The sequence below is a fragment of the Ceratotherium simum genome, chromosome 8, assembly GCF_057802395.1.
Source record: "Ceratotherium simum simum isolate JZ-2026a chromosome 8, ASM5780239v1, whole genome shotgun sequence".
NCBI lineage: Eukaryota > Metazoa > Chordata > Mammalia > Perissodactyla > Rhinocerotidae > Ceratotherium > Ceratotherium simum.
The window spans coordinates 1,516,419-1,541,971 of record NC_141907.1 but is presented as its reverse complement, the minus strand read 5'-3'; the positions used below and the strand labels follow the sequence as shown (position 1 = coordinate 1,541,971).

At 41.4% G+C, this 25,553-nt stretch overlaps 1 protein-coding gene across 1 annotated transcript in view; it reads left to right on the top strand.

Moving 5' to 3' along the window:
- The window catches only part of POLN (DNA polymerase nu), a 188,540-nt gene that overhangs the window by 90,407 nt on the left and 72,580 nt on the right, over positions 1-25,553 (top strand). Inside the window, 3 exon segments of the mRNA XM_014788829.2 lie at positions 19,964-20,021; positions 20,969-21,046; positions 22,014-22,128. Coding sequence (XP_014644315.2) covers positions 19,964-20,021; positions 20,969-21,046; positions 22,014-22,128 — 251 coding nt within the window.

Below are 25,553 nucleotides of genomic sequence, written 5' to 3'. Positions count from 1 at the left end.
TCTGCTGACTGGCTTAAAGGGGGGGCCCTTAATGAAAATCTGAGGGCCATTTTCTAAAGAAAAAGGAAAAGAACGCTGTATGGTCCAAAATAACTAGTATTATTGTTGGCAAGATTGTGGTTTTTTTCCTGCTAACAGTAGAAATAAGGGTTACAAATTTTAAACATACTACATGAGATAAATTTAATTTAACCAATATCCTTTTGAATGCACTAAAAAAAGATAAGGGCTATTTATTACTTATCTTTCTAGTTCTGACAGCCAGTGTGCCAGCCATTCTTCAGTTGTTGTTCAGTAAAGAATCTTAGGAAATTTGTCTTTGGGCTCAGACTGCACCGCCAAATGAAGAGGCGTTTCTTTCCTGATATAATATTTAAGCCCTATTTTCATCAGTACCTACATAAGTGTTACAGTAGTTAATTTGAAATAATTCTAATCAAGGTCTTGACATTATTAGTATGTGATTTTTCTGCTGTGCTTATAAATATCCCTCCCATGTAATATCATTTAAATAGTTATCAAAATATTTATTGGCAAGAATTTCATAAATTGCTAAATCTGCACCACTATTTGAAACCCAAATGAGCTTTTTAAAATCTCTATACTATGTTATTTTAGGGATTTAATATCTTCCTATTTCTATTTAGAGTAAAACGAGCAGTCCTGTCATTCTCTGTGGGCCACTTCACAGTGAGAATGGAGCATTGTAATACTTTCTGTGCATCTCCTTTTTATTGGGACATCAGCAATTAGAGTATACTAAAAACAGGTACCACTGTGTGCAATGCACACTGCTATTTTTTATTTTATTCAATTTCATCTTTTAAAGCGCTGGTTGTGACCTACTAAAGAATCCTGACCAGCAGCTAAACAGACCAGCAGGGCCAAACAGTGGGCAAGGAGAGGAGCCTTTTCTCTGGAGTCACACTGCCCCGGGATGCGCCCTCGGCCCCACTAGGGCCCAGGCTCCGTGCTCTCCTGCTTGGCAGAGGCTCGTGTGCTTTCTGGTGGCTGGCCTGTTTGTTCTGCTCCACCATCTCCACTCTGCTCACGTGGTCGCCCTGCTGGTGGGGCCAGGGCTGCTGCCACCTGACTGTCTCTGCCCTTCCTTGCGGCTCCACATGGTCCTCCCCATGTCCCCATCTCCTCTGTTGGGTCTGCCACCCTGGGGCCCTTGTTCCCCTTCCTGGGATCCCTTCTTGCTGCTCTCTCTTTGCAGCTGGGGGTTTTCCGACTCCCTCCTCTGAGCCCACTGCACATGCTCCTCCTTCACCAGCAGCTTCGCCTCCCACTTATATGCTCACAACCATCAAATCTCTTTTCATTCAGCTTTCCTTCAGGCCCCGCCCCAAAAGAAGTCACAGTGATTTCACCATTTTATGCCAAATCTGTGTCAGTTTCACTGGTCACTCAGGTGGGAACCCTTCTGTATCTAGCTGGTCATTAAGTCCTGTGGGGTCTGCCTCCTGCTTTCCTCTGCTCTTCACTCTCTTCTCATCCCACTCGCCATGGCCTTCTTTGCCCCTGCTCCCCACCCCCCACCCCGCTCCAGGTTTCCACTCTCCAGTCAGTCCACCAGTCTCCTGTCCAGCAGCCAGAAAACCTCAGTTGCCAGCCTGATGCTGTAGCCCCTTCTTAAAGTCTCCAGTGGCTCCCAGAGCTCTCAGGGTAATCTGGAGACTTACTTAGCACCTAGGGCTCCTGGTGGTCTGACCCTTGCCTCCTTCTCCAACCCCACTTCCTGCCAGTCCTCATTCATTTGTTCACTTGTTCACTCAACAGATGTTTATTGAGCACTTCCTGAGTGCCAGACTGTTCAAGGTGCTTGTGCTGAATGGGTCAGAACCTCGGTCCTCATGGAGTCTCGGGGGCTGGAGGGCATGAGACAGACAACAAACATACTAAATAAGTCGTGATATGGAAGATGATAAAATGGTGTGGAAACTATAGAGTCGGGGGCAAGAAGGCGATGTTCATGAGGGGAGTCAGAGGGGCTGATCGAAGAGGTGATGGAATGAAAGCTTTCAGGTGAAGGAACAGGCACGTGGATGTATGGCAGAGGAGCATTCCAGAAGAGGTTGCGGGTGCGTGCCATCTGAGCTGCTCACGGGGCCCCCCGCACCACGCAGGTCAGGGCATGTCCCTGGGGCTGCAGATCAGGTCAAGTACAAGAGCACTAGCCCAGCCCTAGCTACTCGCGTCTGGAGTGTGTCTGTGGGGCCCTTCCTCTGTTCTCTGTCCCCATTGTCCTTTCTGTGATTGTGTTGCCGTGGTTTTTACTTGTTTTGTTTTCCCCTGTATTCTTAAGAAAAGTGATTTCAGGAAATATCTGGTGCTGTCTGACAGAACTCTGGAGGCAACAGAGCCCTGGTTTTAGGTAGACCTGAGTTCAAATCCCAGCTCAATTACTAGCTGTGTGACTCCAGCAAGTTATTAACTTCTGGAGACCTCAATTTTCTCATCCATGAAATGATAAAAAGTATGCCTTCTTTGCTGGGTTATTGTGAAAATTATTTCTTTTTCATTGCATTCATTCAACTAATATTTGTTGATTGCTCCTGTGTGCTAGGAAGGGTCATAGGTGCTGAGGACACAGGGGTGACACCACAGGCATGACCTTGGGAGGCTGCATCCTGGTGGAGCGGAGTTTGTTCATTGATTCCTCACAGCCTATCAAACGCACCTCCCGCGGTGCTCGGAAGATGCTCGTGCTACTGTCACATAGAGATCAGGACAAAGGGAAGCCAGCGTGCCTTGAGGCCAGCTGTGACCCTTGTTGTGATTATCACTGCCATTCAGTTTCATTCCAGATGTTCCAAGGACATACCAAGAAAGATGGGGCTGCCATCTCTGTTACTGTATCTCTGCCACCTTCTTGGTGTTAGACCTTTGGTTTGGAAACTTTGGTCAAACTGAAGATTACTGATCATTGGTCTGAGAGCGATACCCAGGCCCACACAGTGCCTGTGTAGAAAGGCATTGGGATGACATCCCTCATGGGTGCAACTTTCTTCCTCCACAGTTAAAACTATTCCCTACTTGGCATTTTCACTTACAACTACTGACATTTTGAGAAAGGCCAAATTATAGACTTAAAACGTTACCTCTGCACCTTGCCTTTTGCTGAATGTGAAATAAAGGCTGTTAACATTGAATTTTTTTAGACCAGTTCTCTTATTTTTTTTAAACACAGCAAAGTTCACCATGAAAATAAATGCTAGGAGTGTGCCTAGCTTTCATTACTAGCACTTTTTCTCTCCAGCCACTGACGGAGGCTGGACTGCCCAGAGCATTCAAGGGAAGCTGAGAGAAGGGACATGGGCGCAGAGTGTAGGGCATTTCCAGCAGTGGGTCTCCATGTCCTGCAGAAACTGGTGGGTTTATTTACACAAGAAACTTGGAAATGGTTTTCATACACTGTGATGTTCACATTAACAGCAGAAAAATTTATATCCTAGAGGAGAATAAAGTTGCCCCAATTTGCTTTCAGTTTCCGTAGTTTGGGGAACTTTTACAACAGTCCTTCTGATGTATGGTCGCAACACTGTGCTCACTCTGCATTCTACTCTACAGTGTTAAAGAGCCTCATGGACATGGTTCAGCCCCCTGCACATCGGGTGGACCCGGGAGATTAAAGTTTTCACTGAGTGATCAGCGTGAGGGGACTAGCTGCTGTCATGTAAATAATGATTGTCTCCAACAAATTAAGTATGCTGGCTCTTCTGCTTTCGCACACAGAAGCATTCAGATATTACCTTTTGATGTCAGCATGGGTGGCCAGCTCCTCGCCTGAAGAGATTAATGGAGAGTCCCACCCCTCCTGGCAACATGATATCTGCAAATAGTTATCATTTCTTTCTTCTTCTTCCTCAGAAAGGCACAGTTCCTTATGTGTATTAATATCTGGTTTTGGTCTTTGACAGCATCCATTTGCTAGAGCGATGTCTCACTTGGATGCTGTCATGGGCATGTGCCAACTATGCTTCTGTCTATGCCCCCAGTGTGCTGGGTGCTGCCCCCAGGCTTCGCCCATGTTGAGACTGTCACCCAGGGGGACCCAGCTCCTTCCCAGTTGTTTTAGGCTCTTGTTAGTTGTCACATCCCCACCATAGTCACTGATCACCCTTGGTCTTTGATAACTCACGTGCCTGTACATTCATTGCTCACCTAGACTGACAAACGTGTGAGCATTGATTTGTACACAAGGCTTTAGGGACAGCACTTTGTCTGATTGGAGTTTTTGTCATAGAGGCCAGTGCAGAAGCTCTGCTGCATTTCCTGTATACTTTTGTGAACATGAACCCAGATACATGAGCAGCCGTTTGCAGACCTGGCTGGTACACAGTGCAGCAGAGCCACAGGAAGGGTTTAGCCACAGAGAGCTTGTCATGGGCTGACCCCATTCTCCATAAAGGCCTTGCTGGGGTGGACCCCAAAGGACAGTTAGGAAAGAAGATGCATGTGTTTCTGTGACTGCTTCCTATCTCTTCCTTTCCTGGAAATTTACCATGTCTGCTTTCCCTCAGCTCACTCCTCAGGCGCTGCAGTACTCTGTCCATCCCTCAGAGCTCCCATGGAGAGTTTCCTGTGGCTTTCTTTCAGTGTTGTTCATTTGACCCCTGCGTTGTGTTATTTATGTGTGTGCGTCTCCCAAACTAGATGATAACTCTAGGAAGGCGAAGTTTCTGTCTGAGTTCATTTTCGTGTTGCTCTCCCTCCCAGGACTACATATCACATGCTTTATGTGTAGTGGTACTTAATAAATATTGGGGGGATGGATGCAGCAGAAATATAAAATTAAGTTAAAAATGTCAATTTATATGTTATGTGTATTCAATTTTTGATTACTGATATGCTTTTAATGCACCTATGCCTCACTCATTCAGCAAACACACATTTGTTAAGCACTTTGTATGTGCTGGCACTACTGGAAGTAGAGACCCAGAACCCGAATTATACAATGTTATGATCAGCGTTTGGACCAAGAGACATGGAGGATGCTACCTGGAGCATCATGAGAGGCACCTCGTGATTTCAAAAAAATGAAAAGGCAACCTACTGAATGGGAGAAAATATTTGCAAATCATATATCTGATAAGGTGTTAATATCAAAAATATATAAGAACTCATACAACTCAATAACAAAAAAAATAAACAATCCATTTAAAAAATGGGCAGAAGGGAGGTAACGTCAGCAACATGACACAGTGAGCTGTTCCCTGTGTCTCTCCCACTTCGAACTACAACTAAAAGGACATTTTACCCACACAGCACACCAGGATGCTTGAGAGACCCGAGCAGCTGTATATCTGAAGGTGGATGGACTACCCCCCACCCCCCGAGGTGGTGGTGGAGATAGGTGAGCACCTTCTGGAACCCAGGCAGCCCAGCACACGTGTGTGACTACTTTCCTGGCTGGAGCAATCATAGCAGCGCTGTGGCCCCGAGGGTGGGAGCATACCTCAGCAGCCCTGAACCCCCTGTGCGATCATTTCCCCATCTAGTGGGGGAGCCCTCAGGGCCACGCAGCCCACAGAGAGTGGCACAGGCTTAGACCCAGTGGGGAAGTCCCACCCACCAAGCACAAAGGCCAATGCTACCTAGGTGCAGAGGGCAGCTGAGCTGCCGCTCAGGCAAACAATCTCCCGGCTGCCTTGAACACCCATAGTACTGCTGTAGCCCCGCAGGGGGAAGCGTGTCTTGGCAGGACTGTGGGAGCTGGCGGCAGTAGTCCTGAGCCCTCATGTGATCACTCTCTCATCTGGTAGGAGAATCCACAATCCTACCCGGTCCCAGGGAGTGGCTTTGGCTTGGTCCCAGAGGGGAAGTCCCGCCCACCAAGCACAGTGGCTGGTGTGACCTAGGAGCAGAGGGCGGCTGAGATCCCTGTCTGGGCAAACAAGCTCCCAGCTGTCATGAACACCCATAGTACCACTGTAGCCCAGAAGCAGGCAGCACAACCCCTGGGCTCTGTGGGAGCAGGTGGCAGTGGCCCTGAGCCCCCCACGTGACTATTTCCCATTCAGTGGGAGACCCCACAGGGCCACTGCGATCCCAAGGAGTGACCAAGGCTTGGACAGGCACAGCTGACAGGGATCGCAGCAGTAGGCTCAGATTACATAGCTCCTGCCCACCCCCCAAGTGGCAGCAGGCAGAACCTGCGTCCAGATACTATCACCATGCGCTGCCACAAATCCACTTCATCACATGGTACGAAGAAATTTATTAATACTCCAGACCAGAAAGAAAAAGACAAACACTCAGAAAACAATCCCGAAGACATGGAAATCTACAATCTAAATGACAAAGAATTCAAGACAGCCACCATAAGAAAACTCAATGAGCTACAAGAGACTTCTGAAAGATCGTTCAATGAAATCAGGAACCAAATTACTGAACAGAGAGAATTCTTCGCAAAAGAGATCGAAACTAGAAAGAAAAACCAAACAGAATTTTTAGACATGAAAAACACAATGGATGAGATAAAGAAAAATCTGGAGTCCTTAAACAACAGGGGTGATAATATGGAGGATAGGATTAGCAATCTGGAGGATAGGAACACAGAAATACTTCAGATGGAGGAGGAGAGAGAACTTAGACTAAAAAGAAATGAAGAAATTCTCCGAGAAATATCTGACTCAATTAGGAAATGCAACATAAGGGTTATAGGTATTCCAGAGGGAGAAGAGAGGGGAAAAGGAGCAGAGAGCTTGTTCAAAGAAATAATAACTGAGAACTTCCCAAACCTGGAGACGGAGCTGGAATTACACGTAAAAGAAGCCAACAAGACTCTTAATTACATCAATGTAAAAAGACCTTCTCCAAGGCATATATTAGTAAAGCTGGCAAAAGTCAACAATAAAGAAAAAATATTGAAGGCAGCAAGGCAGAAGAGAATAACCTATAAAGGAAGCCCTATCAGGCTTTCAGCATATTTTTCAGCAGAAACCTTACAGGCTAGGAGAGAGTGGAATGATGTACTCAAAATTTTGAAAGACAAAAACTTTCAGCCAATACTATATCAAGGAAAAATATCCTTCAGATATGATGGAGAAATAAAAACTTTCCCAGATAAACAAAAGCTGAGGGAGTTCATTGCCACAAGACCCCCCCTACAAGATTTGATCAAGAAAGCCCTCATACCTGAAAAAAAAAAGAAATAAAGGGTTTACAAAGCCTTGAGCAAGCAGGTAAATAGGCAGACAAAATCAGAAATTGCAACTCTCTATCAGAACAGGTTAGCAAACAATTGTAACTCTAAAGATAAAGGAAAAGAAAACATCAAAAATAAATATCATTCACTTCATTTTAACCACAAATTCACAATACGTAACGGAATAAGTTGTGACAATAACAACTCAGAAGGGGAAGAGGAAAGGGATAAAACCCGCTTAGACTAAGGGAACAACAGGCTATCAGAGAATAGACTATCTCATCTACAATATCTTTTATACAAACTGCATGGTAACCACTAAACAAAAAATCAGAACAAAGACACAAATGATAAGTAAAGAGAAAACTGAGAAAACCATCATAGAGATCCACCAAACAGAATTAGCAGTCCAAAATAAATGGGATGAGAAACAAGAGAAATACATAACAACTGAAAAACAAGAGATAAAATAGTAGCATTAAGCCATCATATATCAATAATCACTCTAAATGTAAATGGATTGAATTCCCCAGTCAAAAGACACAGAGTGGCTGGATGGATTAAAAAACAAGACCCGACATTTGCTGCCTCCAGGAAACACATCTCAGCTCTAAAGACAAACACAGGCTCAGAATGAAGGGACAGAAGATGATACTCCAAGCTAATGGCAAACAAAAGAAAGCAGGTGTTGCCATATTAGATAAAGTAGACTTCAAGATAAAAAAGGTAATGAGAGACAAAGAGTGGCAATATATAATGATAAAAGGGACACTCCACCAAGAAGACATAACACTTATAAATATATGTGCACCCACCACAGGAGCACCAAAGTACATAAAGCAACTATTAACAAACCTAAAAGGAGATATCAACAACACAATAATAGTAGGGGACCTTAACACCCCACTTACATCAATGGATAGATCATCCAGACAGAAAGTCAATAAGGAAATAGTGGACTTAAATGAAAAACTAGACCAGATGGACTTAATAGATATATATAGAGCACTCCATCCAAAAAGAACAGATTACACATTCTTCTCAAGTGCTCATGGAACATTCTCAAGGATAGACCATATGTTGAGAAACAAGGCAAACCTCGATAAATTTAAGGAGATTGAAATCATAACCAGCATCTTTTCCAACCATAATGCTAAGAAACTAGAAATCAACTACAAGAAAAAAGCTGGGAAAGTGACAAAGATATTGAGATTAAACAACATGCTACTGAGCAACCAATGGATCATTGAAGAAATTAAAGGAGAAATCAAAGAATATCTGGTGATAAGTGAAAATGAAAATATACCATACCAACTCATATGGGATGCAGCAAAAGCAGTCCTGAGAGGAAAATGCATAGCAATACAGGCCCACCATAACAAACAAGAAAAATCCCAAATAAGCAATCTTAAACTACACCTAACAGAATTAGAAAAAGAAGAACAAACAAAGCCCAAAGTCAGAAGAAGGAGGGAAATAATAAAAATTAGAGTAGAAATAAATGAAATTGAAACAAAAAAAAACAGTAGAAAGGATCAATGAAACAAAAAGCTGGTTCTTGGAGAAGATAAAATTGACAAACCCTTAGACAGACTTACCAAGAAAAAAAGAGAGAAGGCTCAAATAAATGAAATTAGAAATGAAAGAGGAGAAATCCCAACAGATACCACAGAAATACAAAGGATTATAAGAGAATACTATGAAAAACTATATTTCAACAAATTGGACAATGGAAGAAATGGATAAATTCTTAGACTCATACTACCTCCCAAAACTGAATCAAGAAGAAACAGAGAACCTGAATAGACCAATCACAAGTAAAGAGATGGAAACAGTAATCAAAAACCTCCCAAAAAACAAAAGTCCAGGATCAGAAGGCTTCTCTGGAGAATTTTACCAAACATTCAAAGAAGATTTAATACCTATCCTTCTCAAACTATTCCAAAAAATAGAGGAAGATGGAACACTTCCTGACTCATTCTACAAGGCCAACATCACCCTGATACCAAAGCCAGACAAGAACAATACAAAGAAGGAAAATTACAGGCCAATATCGCTGATGAATATAGATGCAAAAATCCTCAACAAAATATTGGCAAACCGAATACAGCAATACATTAGAAAGATCATACACCACAATCAAGTGGGATTTATACCAGGGACACAGAGATGGTTCAACATCCACAAATCAATCAATGTGCTACACCACATTAACAAAATGAGGAATAAAAACCACATGATCATCTCAATAGATGCAGAGAAATCATTTGACAAAATCCAACATCCCTTTATGATAAAAACTCTCAATAAAATGGGTATAGAAGGAAAGTACCTCAACATGATAAAGGCCATATATGACAAACCCACAGCCAACATCATACTCAACAGGGAAAAACTGAAAGCCATCCCTCTGAGAACAGGAACAAGACAAGGGTGCGCACTCTCACCACTGTTATTCAACATAATGTTGGAAGTTCTGGCCAGAGCAATTAGGCAAGAAAAAGGAATAAAAGGATTCCAAATAGGCAATGAAGAAGTGAAACTCTTGCTGTTTGCAGACGACATGATTTTATATATAGAAAACCCTCAAGAATCCATCAGAAAACTATTAGAAATAATCAACAACTGCAGCAAAGTTGCAAGGTACAAAATCAACTTAAAAAATCAGTTGCACTTCAATACTCTGATGACGAACTAACTGAAAGAGAACTCAGGAATACAATCCCATTTACAATCGCAATAAAAAGAATAAAATATCTAGGAATAAATTTAACCAAGGAGGTGAAAGACCTATACAATGAAAACTATAAGACATTATTGAAAGAAATTGATGATGACATAAAGAAATGGAAAGATATCCCATGTACATGGATTGGAAGAATAAACATAGTTAAAATGTCCATACTACCTAAAGCAATTTACAGGTTTAATGCAATCCCAATCAGAATCCCAATGACATTCTCCACAGAAATAGAACAAAGAATAGTAAAATTCATATGGGACAACAAAAGACCCCAAATAGCTAAAACAATCCTGAGAAGAAAAAACAAAGCAGGAGGCATCACAATCCCTGACTTCAAAACATACTACAAAGCTGTAATAATTAAAACAGCATGTTACTGGTACAAAAACAGACACACAGATCAATGGAACAGAATCGAAACTCCAGAAATAAAACCTCACATCTACGGGCAGCTAATCTTCAACAAAAGAGCAAAGAACATACAATGGAGAAAGGAAAGTCTCTTCAATAAATGGCGCTGGGAAAACTGGACAGCCACTTGCAGAAGAATGAAAGTAGACCATCTGCTTTCACCATACACAAAAATTAACTCAAAATGGATCAAAGACCTGAAAGTGAGACCTGAAACTATAAAACTCCTGGAAGAAAATGTAGGCAGTACACTATTCGTCATTGGTCATAAAGGGATCTTCTTGAATTCCATGTCTCCTCAGACAAGAGAAACAAAAGAAAAAGTAAACAAGTGGGACTTCATCAGACTAAAGAGTTTCTGCAAACCAAATGAAACCAGGATCAAAATGAAAAGACAGCCCATCAGCTGGGAGAAAATATTTGCAAACCATATATCTGACAAGGGGTTCATCTCCATAATATATAAAGAACTCACACATCTGAACAACAAAAAAACAAATAACCTGATCAAAAAATGGGCAGAGGTGGGGCCAGCCCGGTGGCTCAAGCAGTTAAGTATGCATGCTCCACTTCGGTGGCCCAGGGTTCACAGGTTCAGATCCCGGGCGTGCACCGACGCACCGCTTGTCAAGCCATGCTGTGGTGGCGTCCCATATAAAGTAGAGGAAGATGGGCACAGATGTTAGCTTAGGGCCAATCTTTCTCAGCAAAAAAAGTGGAGGATTGGCAATGGATGTTAGCTCAGGGCTAATCTTCCTCACCAAAAAAAAAAAATTAAGAATAGAACTACCATATGCTCCAGCAATTCCGCTTCTGGGTATTTATCCAAAAAAAATGAAAATACTAATTCAAAAAGATATATGCATGAACTCCCATGTTCATTGCAGCATTATTTGCAGTAGCCAAGACATGGAAACAACCTAAATGTCCATCTATGGATAAACGAATGCAAAAAAATGAAAGTAGACTCTTACCTTACACCATACACAAAAATTAACTCCAAATGGATTAAAGACTTGAATGTAAAACCTGAAACTGTGAAAGTTCTAGAAGAAAACATAGGCAGTACGCTCTTCGACATCAGTCTTAGCAACATCTTTTCAAACACCACATCTGACCAGGCAAGAGAAACAATAGAAAAAATAAACAAATGGGACTACATCAAACTAAAAAGCTTCTGCACAGCAAAGGAAACTATCAACAAAACGAAAAGACAACCTAACAATTGGGAGAAGATATTTGCAAACCATACATCTGATAAGGGCTTAATCTCCAAAATATATAAAGAACTCATGCATCTCAACAACAAAAAAACTACCAACCCAATTAAAAAATGGGCAAAAGACCTGAACAGACATTTCTCCAAAGAAGATATACAGATGGCCAACAGACACATGAAAAGATGTTCAAAATCACTAACTATCAGGGAAATGCAAATCAAAACTACAATGAGATATCACCTCACGCCCGTCAGAATGGCTATAATTAACAAGACAGGAAACAACATGTGTTGGAGAGGTTGTGGAGAGAAGGGAACTCTCATACACTGCTGGTGGGAGTGCAAACTGGTGCAGCCACTATGGAAAACAGTATGGAGATTCCTCAAAAAATCAACGATAGAACTACCGTATGATCCAGCTATCCCACTGTTGGGTATTTATCCAAAGAACTTGAAAACACCAATTTGCAAAGGTACATGCACCCCTGTGTTCATTGCAGCCTTATTCACGATAGCCAAGACTTGGAAGCAACCTAAGTGCCCATCAAGGGACGAATGGATAAAAAAGCTGTGGTATATATACACAATGGAATACTACTCAGCCATAAGAAACGATGAAATCCAGCCATTTGTGACAACATGGATGGACATTGAGGGCATGATGCAAAGTGAAATAAGTCAGAGGGAGAAGGTCAAATACCGTATGATTTCCTTCATTAAGTAGTAGATAATAACAACAATAAACAAACACATAGGGACAGAGATTGGATTGGTGGTTACCAGAGGGGAAGGGGAGGGAGGAGGGTGAAGGGGATAATTGGGTACATGTGTGTGGTGATGGGTTGTAATTGGTATTTTGGTGGTGAACATGATGTAATCTATGCAGAAATAGAAGTACAATGATGTACACCTGAAATTTTTACAATGTTATAAACCAATGTTACTGCAATAAACAAAAAATTAAAAAAAAAAAAAAAAATAAAGAAAATATAGTGTATATACATAATGGAATATTATTAACCCATAAAAAAGAATGAAATCTTGCCATTTGCAACAACATAGATGGAGCTTGAAGGCATTAAGCTAAGTGAAATAAGTCAGACAGAAGAGGATAAATACCATATGATCTCACTTGTATGTGGAATCTAAAACAAAAACAAAAAACAAAATTATATATAGAGATATAGAGAACAGATTGGTGGTTGTGTGAGGCAGGGAGTGGGCAAAGTGGGTGAAGGGGGTCGAAAGGTACAAATTTCTAGTTATAAAATGAGTATGTCATTGAGATGTAATGTACAGTATGGTGACTATAGTTAATAATGCTGTATTGCATATTTGAAAATAGCTAGGAGAGTGGATCCTGAAAGTTCTCATCACAAGAAGAAAAAATTTGTAATTATGTATGGTGACAGATATGTATGGTATGTATGACGGATTATGTATGACGGATTATGTATGGTAACTGGATTTATTGTGGTCATCATTTTGCAGTATATACAAATATCAAATCATTACATTGTACACCTGAAACTAATATAATGTTTTGTCAATTATACCTTAATTTACAAAAAAGGAGGGAAAGGGGAGCCAGGATCACCAAGGAGGGGCAGATAGCATACTGTGCCAGAGAAACTGCAAGTAGCTTAGTTTGGCTGGTGTTAGTCTGTCTGTGGGGCAGTGGTGAGAGATGGAGTTGCAAGTGGTGAACAAGATCAGATCATAAGGGCATGAACTCTACCTCCACGATAATGGAAAACCACTGAAATATTTGAGGCCAAGGAGTGAAAAGATCAGTTTTGTGTTTTTGCAAGCTTACTCTGGTAGTAACCCTGTTCCTAGCCTGGATGACATCTGCTCAGAGAGGCACTCTTTGATTCATCCTCCCCAATCAAAATTATAGCACCCTGTTATTGTCTTGCATGATTGCAATTTGTAGCGATGCATACTTCTCTTTCTTTGTTCTCTCTAAAGTGTAAGCCCCTCAGAATAGGACCCATGTCTGTCTTGTTTCATTTATTCTTTGCCTTTTTCCACCAGGATGGAAGCCCCATGGGGGCAGGAACTCTGCCCCATTCACCACTTGTTTTCCCAGCTCCTAGCAGAATGTCTGGAATAAATTAGGTGACCAATAAATGGTAGTTGACAGAGTGAATGGTAGATTTGCTTCAATCATGGTTGGGAGAGTGTTGTTAGAACCCAGGTAAGATGTGACAGGACATGGGAAGTGGAAAGGAGGCAGAGGGAATGAATGGGAAGACCCAGGAGGTAAAGCAGGTATGGGCTGTGTGGAGGAGAGAGGACAAGAAGAGTCTAGTGACGTGCCTCTTTGGACTTGGGAAACTAGCTAGAATGGAGGCACCATGTGTTAGCTGGTTCGATCATTCGTTCACTCACTCATCTAGAGGGGGCAGACTGCCCATAACTGTAAATACGTAACAAATTTCCATTGTAATAAGTACCAAGAAAATAAACAGGGAAAATAGGAATAGAGAGTTAAGGGGGTGGGGATGCTACTTTGGCTTAGGTGTTCTAGGAGGGCTTCACTGAGCAGGTGACATTTGAGCTGTGGCTTCAAAGTTGAGAAGGAGCTGAGCTTGCTAAGGTCTGGGGGAAAATAATGTTCCAGGCAAAGACCAACAAGTCAGAGGCTCCAAGTCAGGAACAGCTCTGGAGGACTATGTTCTGTGAGATGCTAAAAGGTATTCTGTAAAAAAGGGTTCCATAGCTAATTAAATTTGAGATATGCTGCAGGCCAAACTCTACAGGGTTTTCCTTCACAGTATAGCGAACCATTACCTGGTAGGGAATTTGCAAGTCCTGAGTTGCAGCCCAACTTTGCCTCTTGCTGGCCTGAATCCACCTTTTGCTGCTGCAAACCTCACCTGACCTTCAAGACCTGGTTTAGGCTGCAGTCTTCTGTCTGTGCCAGCAGTCTCCACCGCCACAGCTGACATCAACTCCCCCTCCTCTGGGATTTTTGCCTAGACCTTTGGTTTGCTGTTTGGTCAATTAATATTCTCCCCACGCAGTAAGCTTTCTCACAACACCACCCCTCTTTCACTTTGTCTCTCTGACTGCACACAGAAAAATGCTTGCTGTGATAACTTCCCACCCCTTAAGTGTGGGCTGCACTTAGAAACTTGCTTTCAAAGAGTACAGCATGGAAAAGGAGAAATAAAAAAATAACTTTTCAGTGGAGAACCTAGCAAACACCACCTCAGGTCAAGGTCAACATCAGCAGTGATAGGTCATGTTGATAGCAGGTGCCCTTGATATGATGTGATGAGAAGGATACTTTACCTCTGTGGTCTTCCTCCCAAAACCCATAATCCCAGTCTAACCATGAGAAAAACATCAGGCAAATCCCAACTGAGGGACATTCTACGTGACCAGTACTCCTCAAAACTGTTAAGGTCATTAAAAAAATCTGAGAAACTGCCACAGCCAAGAGGAGCCTAAGGAGACATGACAACTAAATGTAATGTGGTGTCCTGGATGGGATCTTGGAGCAGAAAAAGGACATTAGGTAAAAATTGGTGAAATCCAGGTAAAGTATGGAGTTTAGTTAATAATAATGTATTGATGTTGGTTTCTTAGTTGTGACAAAGGTACTATGGCAATGTAAGATGCTAGCAATATGGGAAACTGGGTGAGGGGCATATGGGGACTCTTTATACTATCTTCCCAACTTTTCTGTAAAACTGTTCTAAAATAAAAAGGTTATTTTTATTTTAAAAAACATTTAGCATAATAGAAGATTTCATAGATGTTTTTGGTGCTCTCCATCAAAATATTCTGGCCCTATTTTTAACAGCTGTTATATTTAATTTTAATAATTCTTATCTCTAGACATATTTGGGACACTTCATAAAAGCAGTTCTGATTGAAAATATTTTATTTTTTCTTATTCAGTGATTTTATGTTCCACATGTCCGTCAGAGTGCACAACATTTTTATCCAGCTTGTTTGAGGTTGACTTACAGGAACTACTTCCTATTCCTCTTCTTTCCCTGTAACTCAGCAGTTCTTGGTTGAGGTTCTCTGCCATAGTCAGATGCCAAAGCTCTCATTCATGCCTCGGCAGCTCACCATGGACAGAATGGCCATTTGTTATGAGAGGTTCGGGGATTCGATCAGAGACGTAAAAGAAACTTTCCACTCCAAGAAAATGCACTGAAGGTATATTTTATTATATAGAGGATAGTAAAGGCGATAGTCCGCAAACAGATCCGAATATGTCAAATAATAATTGAGGGAAAAAACACCAGCTCGACTGGAAAGGGAAAACATCCACATCGGCTGAGATAGCAGCAGATGTGAATAGGTCATATAATAAGAGGGGAAAACATCAGATCGATCAGAAAGGGAAACACCAGATCTACTGAATGGACATGACACAAATCAACCAGAAAGAGAAACACCAGGTTGACCGAAAAGAGAACACATCAGATCAATTACTTCACAATAAATCAATTACTCACAAAATCCACGCCCCACTGCCGGGAGAGTCCTGTCAATCGACACGACTGGGCAAGGATCACACGTCCTGGGCAGGGCATCCCTTCCACAGGTGGAACTCTCACTCGGGCTCAGTTTCCAGCAGTTTTTATACCATCAGTAATTTCCAGAGTAAGCAGTTACAGAGCTTTTTTTCAGAGCAAGCATCTAGTGTTCCCATGCACAAATGCAGTGGCGTACATGCACTGAACCCCCTGGCTATCGCCCCAGCCCAGTAGTTGTGTACGTGCATTGTTTACCTTGCTTATCGTCCCAGCCCGGCACAGATGGCCAGTCTGCCCCAGGCTGCGGTGCCCGAAAGGCCTTGAAATTTTTACACATTGCAACTTTCTCCATGGGAGAAGGGCCAGTTCCCACCACGCAAAAAGCAGCTTTTATATTTCTTTTTGTGCTGGTGGCTGTAGGTCAATGGAGCGGCCAAACATGGCTGTACTCATGTTAAGACACCATTGGGATAATAGAAAAGAAGGATACCATTGCAGGATAATAGAAAAGAAGAAGCCATTTGAGATTAGTGGGAGTGCCTGGGAGTCAGGCTGATATCTGTCAGCAATGATGGGGGAAAAAATAAAGAGCTAAACCTTCAAGTCCCTTCTTAGGATTGCATTCTTCCATATGGTCAAAAAACAAGATATATATTTTAGCATTCCTTAAAATGTTCAAATTATAGAATGTATTTAGCAAAGTGTGCTATATAAGTGAGATTTGTAGTCAAGTTTCTCTTATCCTATTGTTATATTGTAAAACATAAAAATTGGCATTTAGTTATTTAAGGCTTCCTTCATATTCATCTAAATATAATCAATTTAAACTTAACATTACTGCTTTCTCAGGTGCTTTATCCCTCTTTCTTTCAGTAAAGCAACTTTCATTAAAACTGATGTTTTATGTGCTGTGGGAGGGAAATGATTTTAGGAATTGTGCACTTGTTTGCTGGGTGATCCTGACATCCCGCTGTGCTTACCAAGAGCTTTTAGCTGGATACATTAATTAGGGTCTGATCTGATCCTGATTTGACATGCTATTTGATAGAGAACACGTCCTGTTTTATACAGCTCTAGACACTGAAAGTACTCAAAGTGAATAAACTTTGTAGATGCTCTTTATTAGGTTGAGAAAAGACTCTTCTTTTCCTAGGTAGTTGAGATATTTTAATATGAGTGAGTGATGCATTTTTTTGAATGCTTTTAATGTTCTATGATGATGATGTGTTTTTTTTTCCTTTATTCTACTAATCTGATATATTATATTAACTATTTTTGGATTTTACATCAACCTTGCATTCCTGAGATAAATCCCACTTGGTTGTGGTATATAACCATTTTTATATGCTGCTAGATCCAGCTTGCTAATATTTTATCAAGGATTGTTGTGTTTTTATTTATGGAGGATGTTGTATTTGATGTCTGGCTTTGGTATCAGAGTAATACTGACCTCATAGAATGAGTTGGCAAGGTCCTTACTCTGCCATTCTGGAAGTACCTCTCATTGCTGAGTTTTTTGAGAATTCTGTATATATTTTGAATCCAATGTGATTTGCAAAAAAAATTCTCTTAGTACGAGGCTTGCTTTTTCTTCCCTTAACAGTGTCCTTCACAAACCAAAGGTTTTTACTGGTTTGATGGAGCCCAGTTTTTCAATTGTTTTCTTTTATGGACCATGCTGTTGGTGTGTTTCTAACAGTTCTTTGTCTAACCCAAGATCACAAAGATTTTCTCTTAGGTCTTTCTTCTTCTAAAAGTTTTAGAGTTCTACATTTTACATTTAGGTCTATGACTCATAAATTATAGAATCAGCTTGTGGATAGCTATGAAAAATCTTGCTGAGATTTGGTTGGGATTGTGTTGAATTTATAGATCAATTTGGGAGTCATTGGTGTATTGAGTATTCTAATCCATGAACATGGTATGTCTTTCCATTTATTTAGGGCTTATTTTATTTCTTTCATCAGGATTTTATAGTTTTCAGCATACAGACTTATACCAAAATATTTTGGGGGTGCTGTTATAGATGGCATTTTTCATTAATTTGAATTTCCAATTGTTCATTGGTAATATGTAGACATACAATTGATTTTTGTATATTGACTTTATATTCTGGTACCTTGGTCAACTCATTTATTAGTCCTAGGTACCTTTTTTGTAGTTTCCATGACATGTCTATGAAGACATAGATGATCATGCCTTCAGTGAATAATGAACATTTTATTTTTTCCTTTCCACTGTATCCTTTTTATTTCTTTTTCTTGCCTTATTGTGCTGGCTAAGACCTCCTATACTATGTTGGATACAAATGTTGAGAGTAGACATCTTGCCTTGTTCCTGATCTTAAGGCAAGGATGAATCTTTCACTATTGAATCTTTCGCTATTAAGGATGATGTTAGATTTAGATTTTGTCACAGGTTCTGTTTATTATGTTAGATGATTCCCTTCTATTCCTAGTTTTCTGAGAGTAGTTTTTGTTTGTTTGTTTGTTTTGTTTTGTTTCGTGAGGAAGATCAGCCCTGAGCTAACATCCATGCCAATCCTCCTCGTTTTGCTGAGGAAGACTGGCCCTAAGCTAACATCTATTGCCAATCCTCCTCCTTTTTTTCCCTTTTTCTCCCCAAAGCCCCAGTAGATAGTTGTATGTCATAGTTGCACATCCTTCTAGTTGCTGTACACGGGACGCCGCCTCAGCATGGCCAGACAAGTGGTGCGTCGGTGCGCGCCCGGGATCCGAACCCCGGGCCGCCAGTAGCAGAGCGCACGCACTTCACCGCTAAGCCACGGGGCTGGCCCCCTGAGAGTAGTGTTTATCAGGAGTGGATGTTTAATTTTGTCGAATGATTTTTCTGCATCTATTGAGATAATCATATGATTTTTCTTCTTTAATCTATTAATATGGTGAATGACATTAACAGATTTTTCAAATGTTGAACCAGCCAAGGCTGAGATTTTGGGGATTAACCCCACTTGGTCATGATGACTGTCCTGTTTCTGGATTGGATTTGCTAATATATATATATATATATATATTTTTTTTTTTTTGCTGAGGAAGATTCGCCCTAAGCTAACATCTGTTGCCAATCTTCCTGTTTTTTGGGGGTTTTTTTGCTTGAGGAAGATTAGCCCTGAGGTAACATCTGTGCCAGTCTTCCTCTATTTTGTATGTAGGATGCCACCATAGCATGGCTGGCGAGTGGTGTACGTCCACACCCAGGATCTGAACCTGCGAACCTAAGCTGCTGAAGTGGAGCACCTGGAACTTTAACCACTTGGCCACGAGCTCAGCTCCTGATTTGCTAATATTTTGTTCAGGATTTTTTGTGTCTATATTCATGAGGGATATTGGTCTGTAGTTTTCTTTTCTTGAAATATCTGTCTCTGGTTTTCTTATTAGGATATTACTGGCCTCATAAAATGAGTAAGGAAGTATTCCCTCCTCTTTTACTTTCTGTTAGAGATCGTGTAGAATTGGTACAATTAGCAAGTGCTAAGACCAAGGCTGATACCAAGTGCCAAGAGTAGTAGAGGAGAGGAGATGAGCAGAGTGGAGAGACCTAAATTTTTATCTTAAAATACATTTTGAAAGGAAAGTACAATACACAAATTTCACAGAAATCTATGTTTAGTATATTATGTAGAAATTTTAAAGTTAACTAAGTTCATAATTTAAGCTGCTGATAAAAGAATTACTGTATATAATTATGATAAGGCTCACATTTGCTGATTATACTTGCTGGTATAGTCACCAAAATTATGTTTCAGTATTAAAAAGTTGTATTAATATGAATATGCTTATGCATAATACATTGGAATTAATTATTTTGTTAATGTTTAATAAAATGTGATACATTTTTAATACCCTGAAATGTACAGATTAATTTAAGAGTAGATACTATTTCAACTAAAGCTATTTTCCTCTTACTATTAACAGAATATCCAAGGTATCTCCAAGCACCCAATTCAAATTACTAAACCTCAAAATTTTAAAGGTAACACATTTCTTTCTATTTTGCTAAAGTCTTGGGTAAGATTTTTTAAAAATCTACAAGTGTTTGTAATTGCTTTTCTGTATAACTAACTCTTTTGCTTTCCTGAAGTTCTGCTTTGCATAACCAGGATTTAAATATGCACTGAAAAATAAAACACAGCTAAAGTGATATGGTACCTCCCTTTTAGCAGTTTACAAGTTAAAATAGATGATAATTATACAAGGAAAGTAGTTCCCCTCCTACCATCTCTCCCCTACGAACTTCTCAGTAAAGAAAAAACAAACAAACATACAATAGAACTGGCTTTTATTAAAGCCTGAAAATTACTGGAAATGTTTATAAAAGCATACTAACACTCTTCTTTCTTTTAAGCTCTTCCACTGATGGTTACATTTCTAAAAAAAAAAAACGGTCAAATCTAAAGCAAGGTTCTGTGGCCCATTCCCAGCAAATTCCTGCCCCCTTGGCTTTGGGAACTGCTGCCCCAGAAGATCATGGCAAAACAAGGAAGCGTGATGTGCAGTCCTTCTTAAAATACACATAATCAGGCTTAAACCGGACTCCTGGAAAGTGATCATAGGCAGCTTTGTCTCCTACCGCCCTTTAAAATGTATTCAGTGCGAAAATCTTAGAGTTCATGCTTCCCCAAAGTCAATTTTCTAATCACTTAGGCTCAAAGAGTCTCTAGATTGCTCTTACTGGAACAGGTTCAAGTGTCAATATTTGACCTTTACTTCATTACAAGTTCCAGACTGAACAGAAAATTTTAACAACAGAAAATCTAGTTTACTTTCAGTAGTAATATGATATTTTAAGATTACATTAATAAAAATTAGAAATTTAGACTCTTTTGACTTTAGAATGATGTTAAAATAACTTTGTATGAGGAATAGCTATGAATCAGCTCATGACCAAATTCATCAAGTGCTTTTGAAATAACAATTCAGGTAAGGAGGACGAAATCCTCACCATCTCCCCAAGGACCATGTTTGTTTCATCTGAAGGCCACACCTTCCTAGCAGCAGGTATGTGCAAGCTATGGTAGAGAGACGCTGTGTCATTGTAGCTCACTTTATGCATCTCATACAGTTCAAATATTTAGAAATTGAATAATTCAAAGGTATTTATAGAACTCATTCTTTAAATCCTAAGGCAAATATTTCTATGAAGCAAAGATTTCTTATGCATAGTAAATAAGAACATATCTGCTTCCTGGGTCCTCTTACTTTACCATAGCTAGATCCCAAATACCCCTACATGGTCCCACTCAGTCTGCCCCTTCTTTTTCCTCTCTGTCTTCGTCACCCACAGCTCTCCATCTTCCTTGCTTGCTGCAGTCACTCTGGCCACTCTGCTGTCCTCCAACATGCTGACCAGCTCCACCTCAGGCCCTGCATGGAACCCACTTCCCTAGATATCATTCTGCTCCCCTCTTTGCCTCCTCCATGCCTTTGCTCAAATGAGCTGTCTTGATGAGGTGTACAGCGACTGCCCTATTTACAACAGCAACTTCCCTACACACACACGCGCGCACACACACACACTCCTGAACCTCCTTATCTTGATCTATCTTTTTCATTTCTCACCTTCTAACATACCAAATAATTCACTCAAATTGTCTCCGCCTCCTAGAATGTAAACTCTATGAAGGAAGGGATTGTTGTCTGTTTTGTTCACTGCCATATTCCAAGCACACAGCCTGGCACATAGTAGGCCCTTTCTAAAATTCTGATGTATAGAATGAACGAATGAATGAATACAGCCCACTCTGGAGGCATTGCCAGCTCACAGAGGCAGAAGAGGTCTCTTAGACTTGCAAACACAGGATGGCCAGTGGCCCTGAGGCCAAAGGACCCTGGCATGTGGGAGGTGGGGATGTTGACCTTGATACCTCAGTGGGGAGGAGAGATTGAGGGTCAGCTGGGGGATGGGTAGCAACAATGAGGGATATTGTTGCTAGATTATAAATTAATGCAGAACTCTATCTAACAGACTTTTCACAGATTGAATTGCGCATTCTTGCACACTTATCTGGGGATCCAGAACTTTTGAAGTTATTCCAGGAATCTGAAAGAGATGATGTATTTTCTACCCTGACTTCACAGTGGTAAGATATATGAGCTCACAATATTATCAGATCTGCAGAAATGCTGACATGATTTTGAAAGCCTGGAGTTGTTCCAAGGCTGTTTTCATAAGAAAGAAATTATATTTTTCTTTAGTAGTTAATCTTGTTGAAAAGAAGAGTAGATAACTATGATGCCAGGAGTTTCCTAATTATGAAAGAACTGATTGCTCTTCACCACTAAAAAAGAAGTCTATTGCTAAAGAATGTAATAGAAGTATCAAAAAAATTAAAAGTGCAAGTCATGCATTCCCTCCAGATGAGTGTCAATGCAAAGAAGACAGAGCCCAGGGTGCTGAGCATGTGCACCTCCTGCTTTGCAAAGGAGCGTGAATGTCCCCGCTGCCACTGCCACCCCGTCAAGTGGGCCAGGAGCACACTGGGTTGCAAGTGACAGTCCCTCTCCGACAGTGACTTACGCTCAAAGAGAGTTCCAGAGGCAGGTGTCAGGTTTTGTTGGGCAGCTCAACAATGTCAGTCCGTCTTTCTTTCCGAGTCAATATTCTTAGGATGTTGGCTTTGCTTCCTCTAGTTATGAAATACCTGCTACCTGTCTCCAAAGCAGGATGGAGAGAGAAGGTACAGGCTCTCCTCTCACATCTTCCCTTTGGTCAGAAAGGTGAAAGTCCTCCCCCAGAGCCCTGCTGCAGACAACTCTTACACCGCATTTTCCAGAGTTGGGTCATATCGCTGCCCTAGCTGCAAGGGAGGCTGATAAAGGTTACTCTCTAGAACAATGAGGCACAGTCACAATTTCTCACCAGGGCCAGGTACATCACTGCCTGGAACAAAGTCAGCATTCTGCTCTGAGGAAGAAGAGGGGCCTGGATGGGCCGGCTGTTCGGAAGGTCACTGCACCTGCTGTCACTGTCCCCTCCTTCAGCAGCTGCAGGTGCCACCCTCCCTCTCACCTCGGGCTTCTTCCCTCATGCTGCTGTCTCCTGTGGACCTCCTCACCCTACCATCCCACATTATCTCATTGTCACCCTGCTCACCCTCAGAGTCACTCTAGGGACATCACTCCACGAAGTCTGTCCGTCTGTGTTCTCAAGCCCCTGACTTCCCTCCTCATTCACTCACCTCTCTGTCATTGCCACTGTCTTTTCTGAAGGTGTACGAGCCCTACAAGAGCAGGGCCAGGTCCTCTAGTCCAGCGCAGGTGCTAGCCACTCTCTACCTCGCTGCCTCCCACCTTGTCCAGCCACTGGGCTGGTCCAGGCACACGCCTTACTCAGGCCTTTCCCCCAAGGGCTCAACCCTCACCTCGTCCACTTGGCCCTGGTGGCATTCCCTCGAGGACCTTCCCTGACCACCCTGTGCTCACTTTCCTTCACAGCACTACCACTCCCCGGTGTCACAAATATTCTCATTTGTTTCCTTACTGTCTGTCCCAGCTGGAATGTCAGCTCTGTGAGGGCCAGGCCACTCTGCTCTTGTCCCTGCTGTGCTGCACAAGATGTGGAGACTCAGTGAGGATCTGTCAAATAAATGAGTAAATAGCGTGGAATTCAAAGTTTCTGGTTGACCAGAAAACATCTCCTCTCCAAAAGCACCACCATCACAAGACTTATTTGAGTAAAAAAATTGGGGAAGAAATATTATATGTCAAGGTAAGAGAGGAATGAGAATGTTACTATATACTAAGCTGGATTTTAAAGAGTGGTTGTAGAAATTATGTTCATGATGGCAGCAACAGGGAAAGCAACAAAAACCAAAGACTAATGGAATATTGGTCTGGCAGAAGAGACGTGCTGAGTGGGTATGAGGATAACAAGAGTGTAGGTAAAGCAGTCGGGGCCCAAGCCCAGCCTCTGAGTGTTAGCCTTGAGTCCCGGCCACCTGCCCTGGGCCAGGAACCTCCTCTCAGCCATTCCCTCCCCTGCTCTCTGCACTGTCCTTGGTGCCTGGCCTCCACCCTGACCCACCTCAGTGAGCTGATGAGCTGATGAGTGGTGTAGGTCCGCACCCAGGATCTGAACCCACAAACCTGGGCCACTGAAGCTGAACACGCTGAACTTAACCACTACACCACAGAGCTGCCCCCAAAATTTACCCTTTTAACATGTATAATTCAGTGGGTTTTAGTACAGTCACAAAGTTTTGCAACCATCACCACTGTCTAATTCCAGAACATTTCCATCACCTTGAGAGAAACTGCATACTCATTAGCCATCACTCTGCATTCTTCCCTTCCCCATGGAAACCACTAATCTACTTTCTGTCTATACATTTGTCTGTTCTGGACATTTCACATTAATGGAATCATACAATGTGTGGCTTTTTGTGACTGGCTTCTTTCACTGAACATAATGTTTTCAAGGTTCATCCATGTTGTAGCATGTATCAGGGCTTCATTCCTTTTTATGGCTGAATAATATTCCATTATATGGAATAATGTATTCTATATTTTTCAGTATAAACCAGCAAATAATGTTCCATTTGTTTATCCATTCATCAGTTGGGTTGGACACTTGGGTTGTTTCTACCTTTTGAGTATTGTGAATAATACTGCTATGAACATTCATGTACAAGTTTTTGTGTGGACATGTGTTTTATTTCTCTTGGGTATATACTTAGGAGTAGAATTGCTGGGTCATATAGTAATTCTATGTTTAACTTTTTTTTTACTGTGGTAAAATAACATAATATAAAATTTACCATCTTAACCATTTAAAAATGTACAGTTCAGGGGCTGGCCCCATGGTGTAGTGGTTAAGTTTGGCATGCTCCGCTTCGGTGGCCCAGATTCACAGATTTGGATCCCAGGTGTGGACCTACACTACTCGCCAGCCATGCTGTGGTGGTGACCCACATACAAAATAGAGGAAGATTGGCACAGATGTTAGCTCAGGGTGAATCTTCCTTAGCAAAAAAAAAAAAAAAAAAAAAAAGGACAATTCAGTGGCAACTATATTTGACTTTTTGAGGAACTGCTGAACTAGTTTCCAAAATAGCTACACCATTTACATCCCACAAGCAGTGTATCGGGTTCCAATTTATCCACATTCTCACCAATACTTTTTGTTATCTGTCTTTTTGATTCTAGCCATCCTAGTGGGTGTGAAGTGGTATCTCATTGTGGTTTTGATTTTCATTTCCCTGAGGACTACTGATGTTGAGCATCTTTTCTAGTGCTCACTACTTATTCTTTATCTTTGTCTCTTTTCCCTCCTCTATGCCTTGAACACAAGTGCACCCTGAGGTGTTTTGCTCACTCCGGCTTTCTCTGTGTACTTCCTCCCAGAAGATGCCCTTTCTTCTGTTTTGCTCACCCTCCAGTTAGGATCTAAGATAATACAGAATTTCTAAGGCATGTAATAGATTTAATAACACTCCTGCCCTCTCTCCAGAGGTGTGGAAAGTCCTAGAAGATGGTTCCTGCATAGGCAGGAAAAGTATTTTGCTTA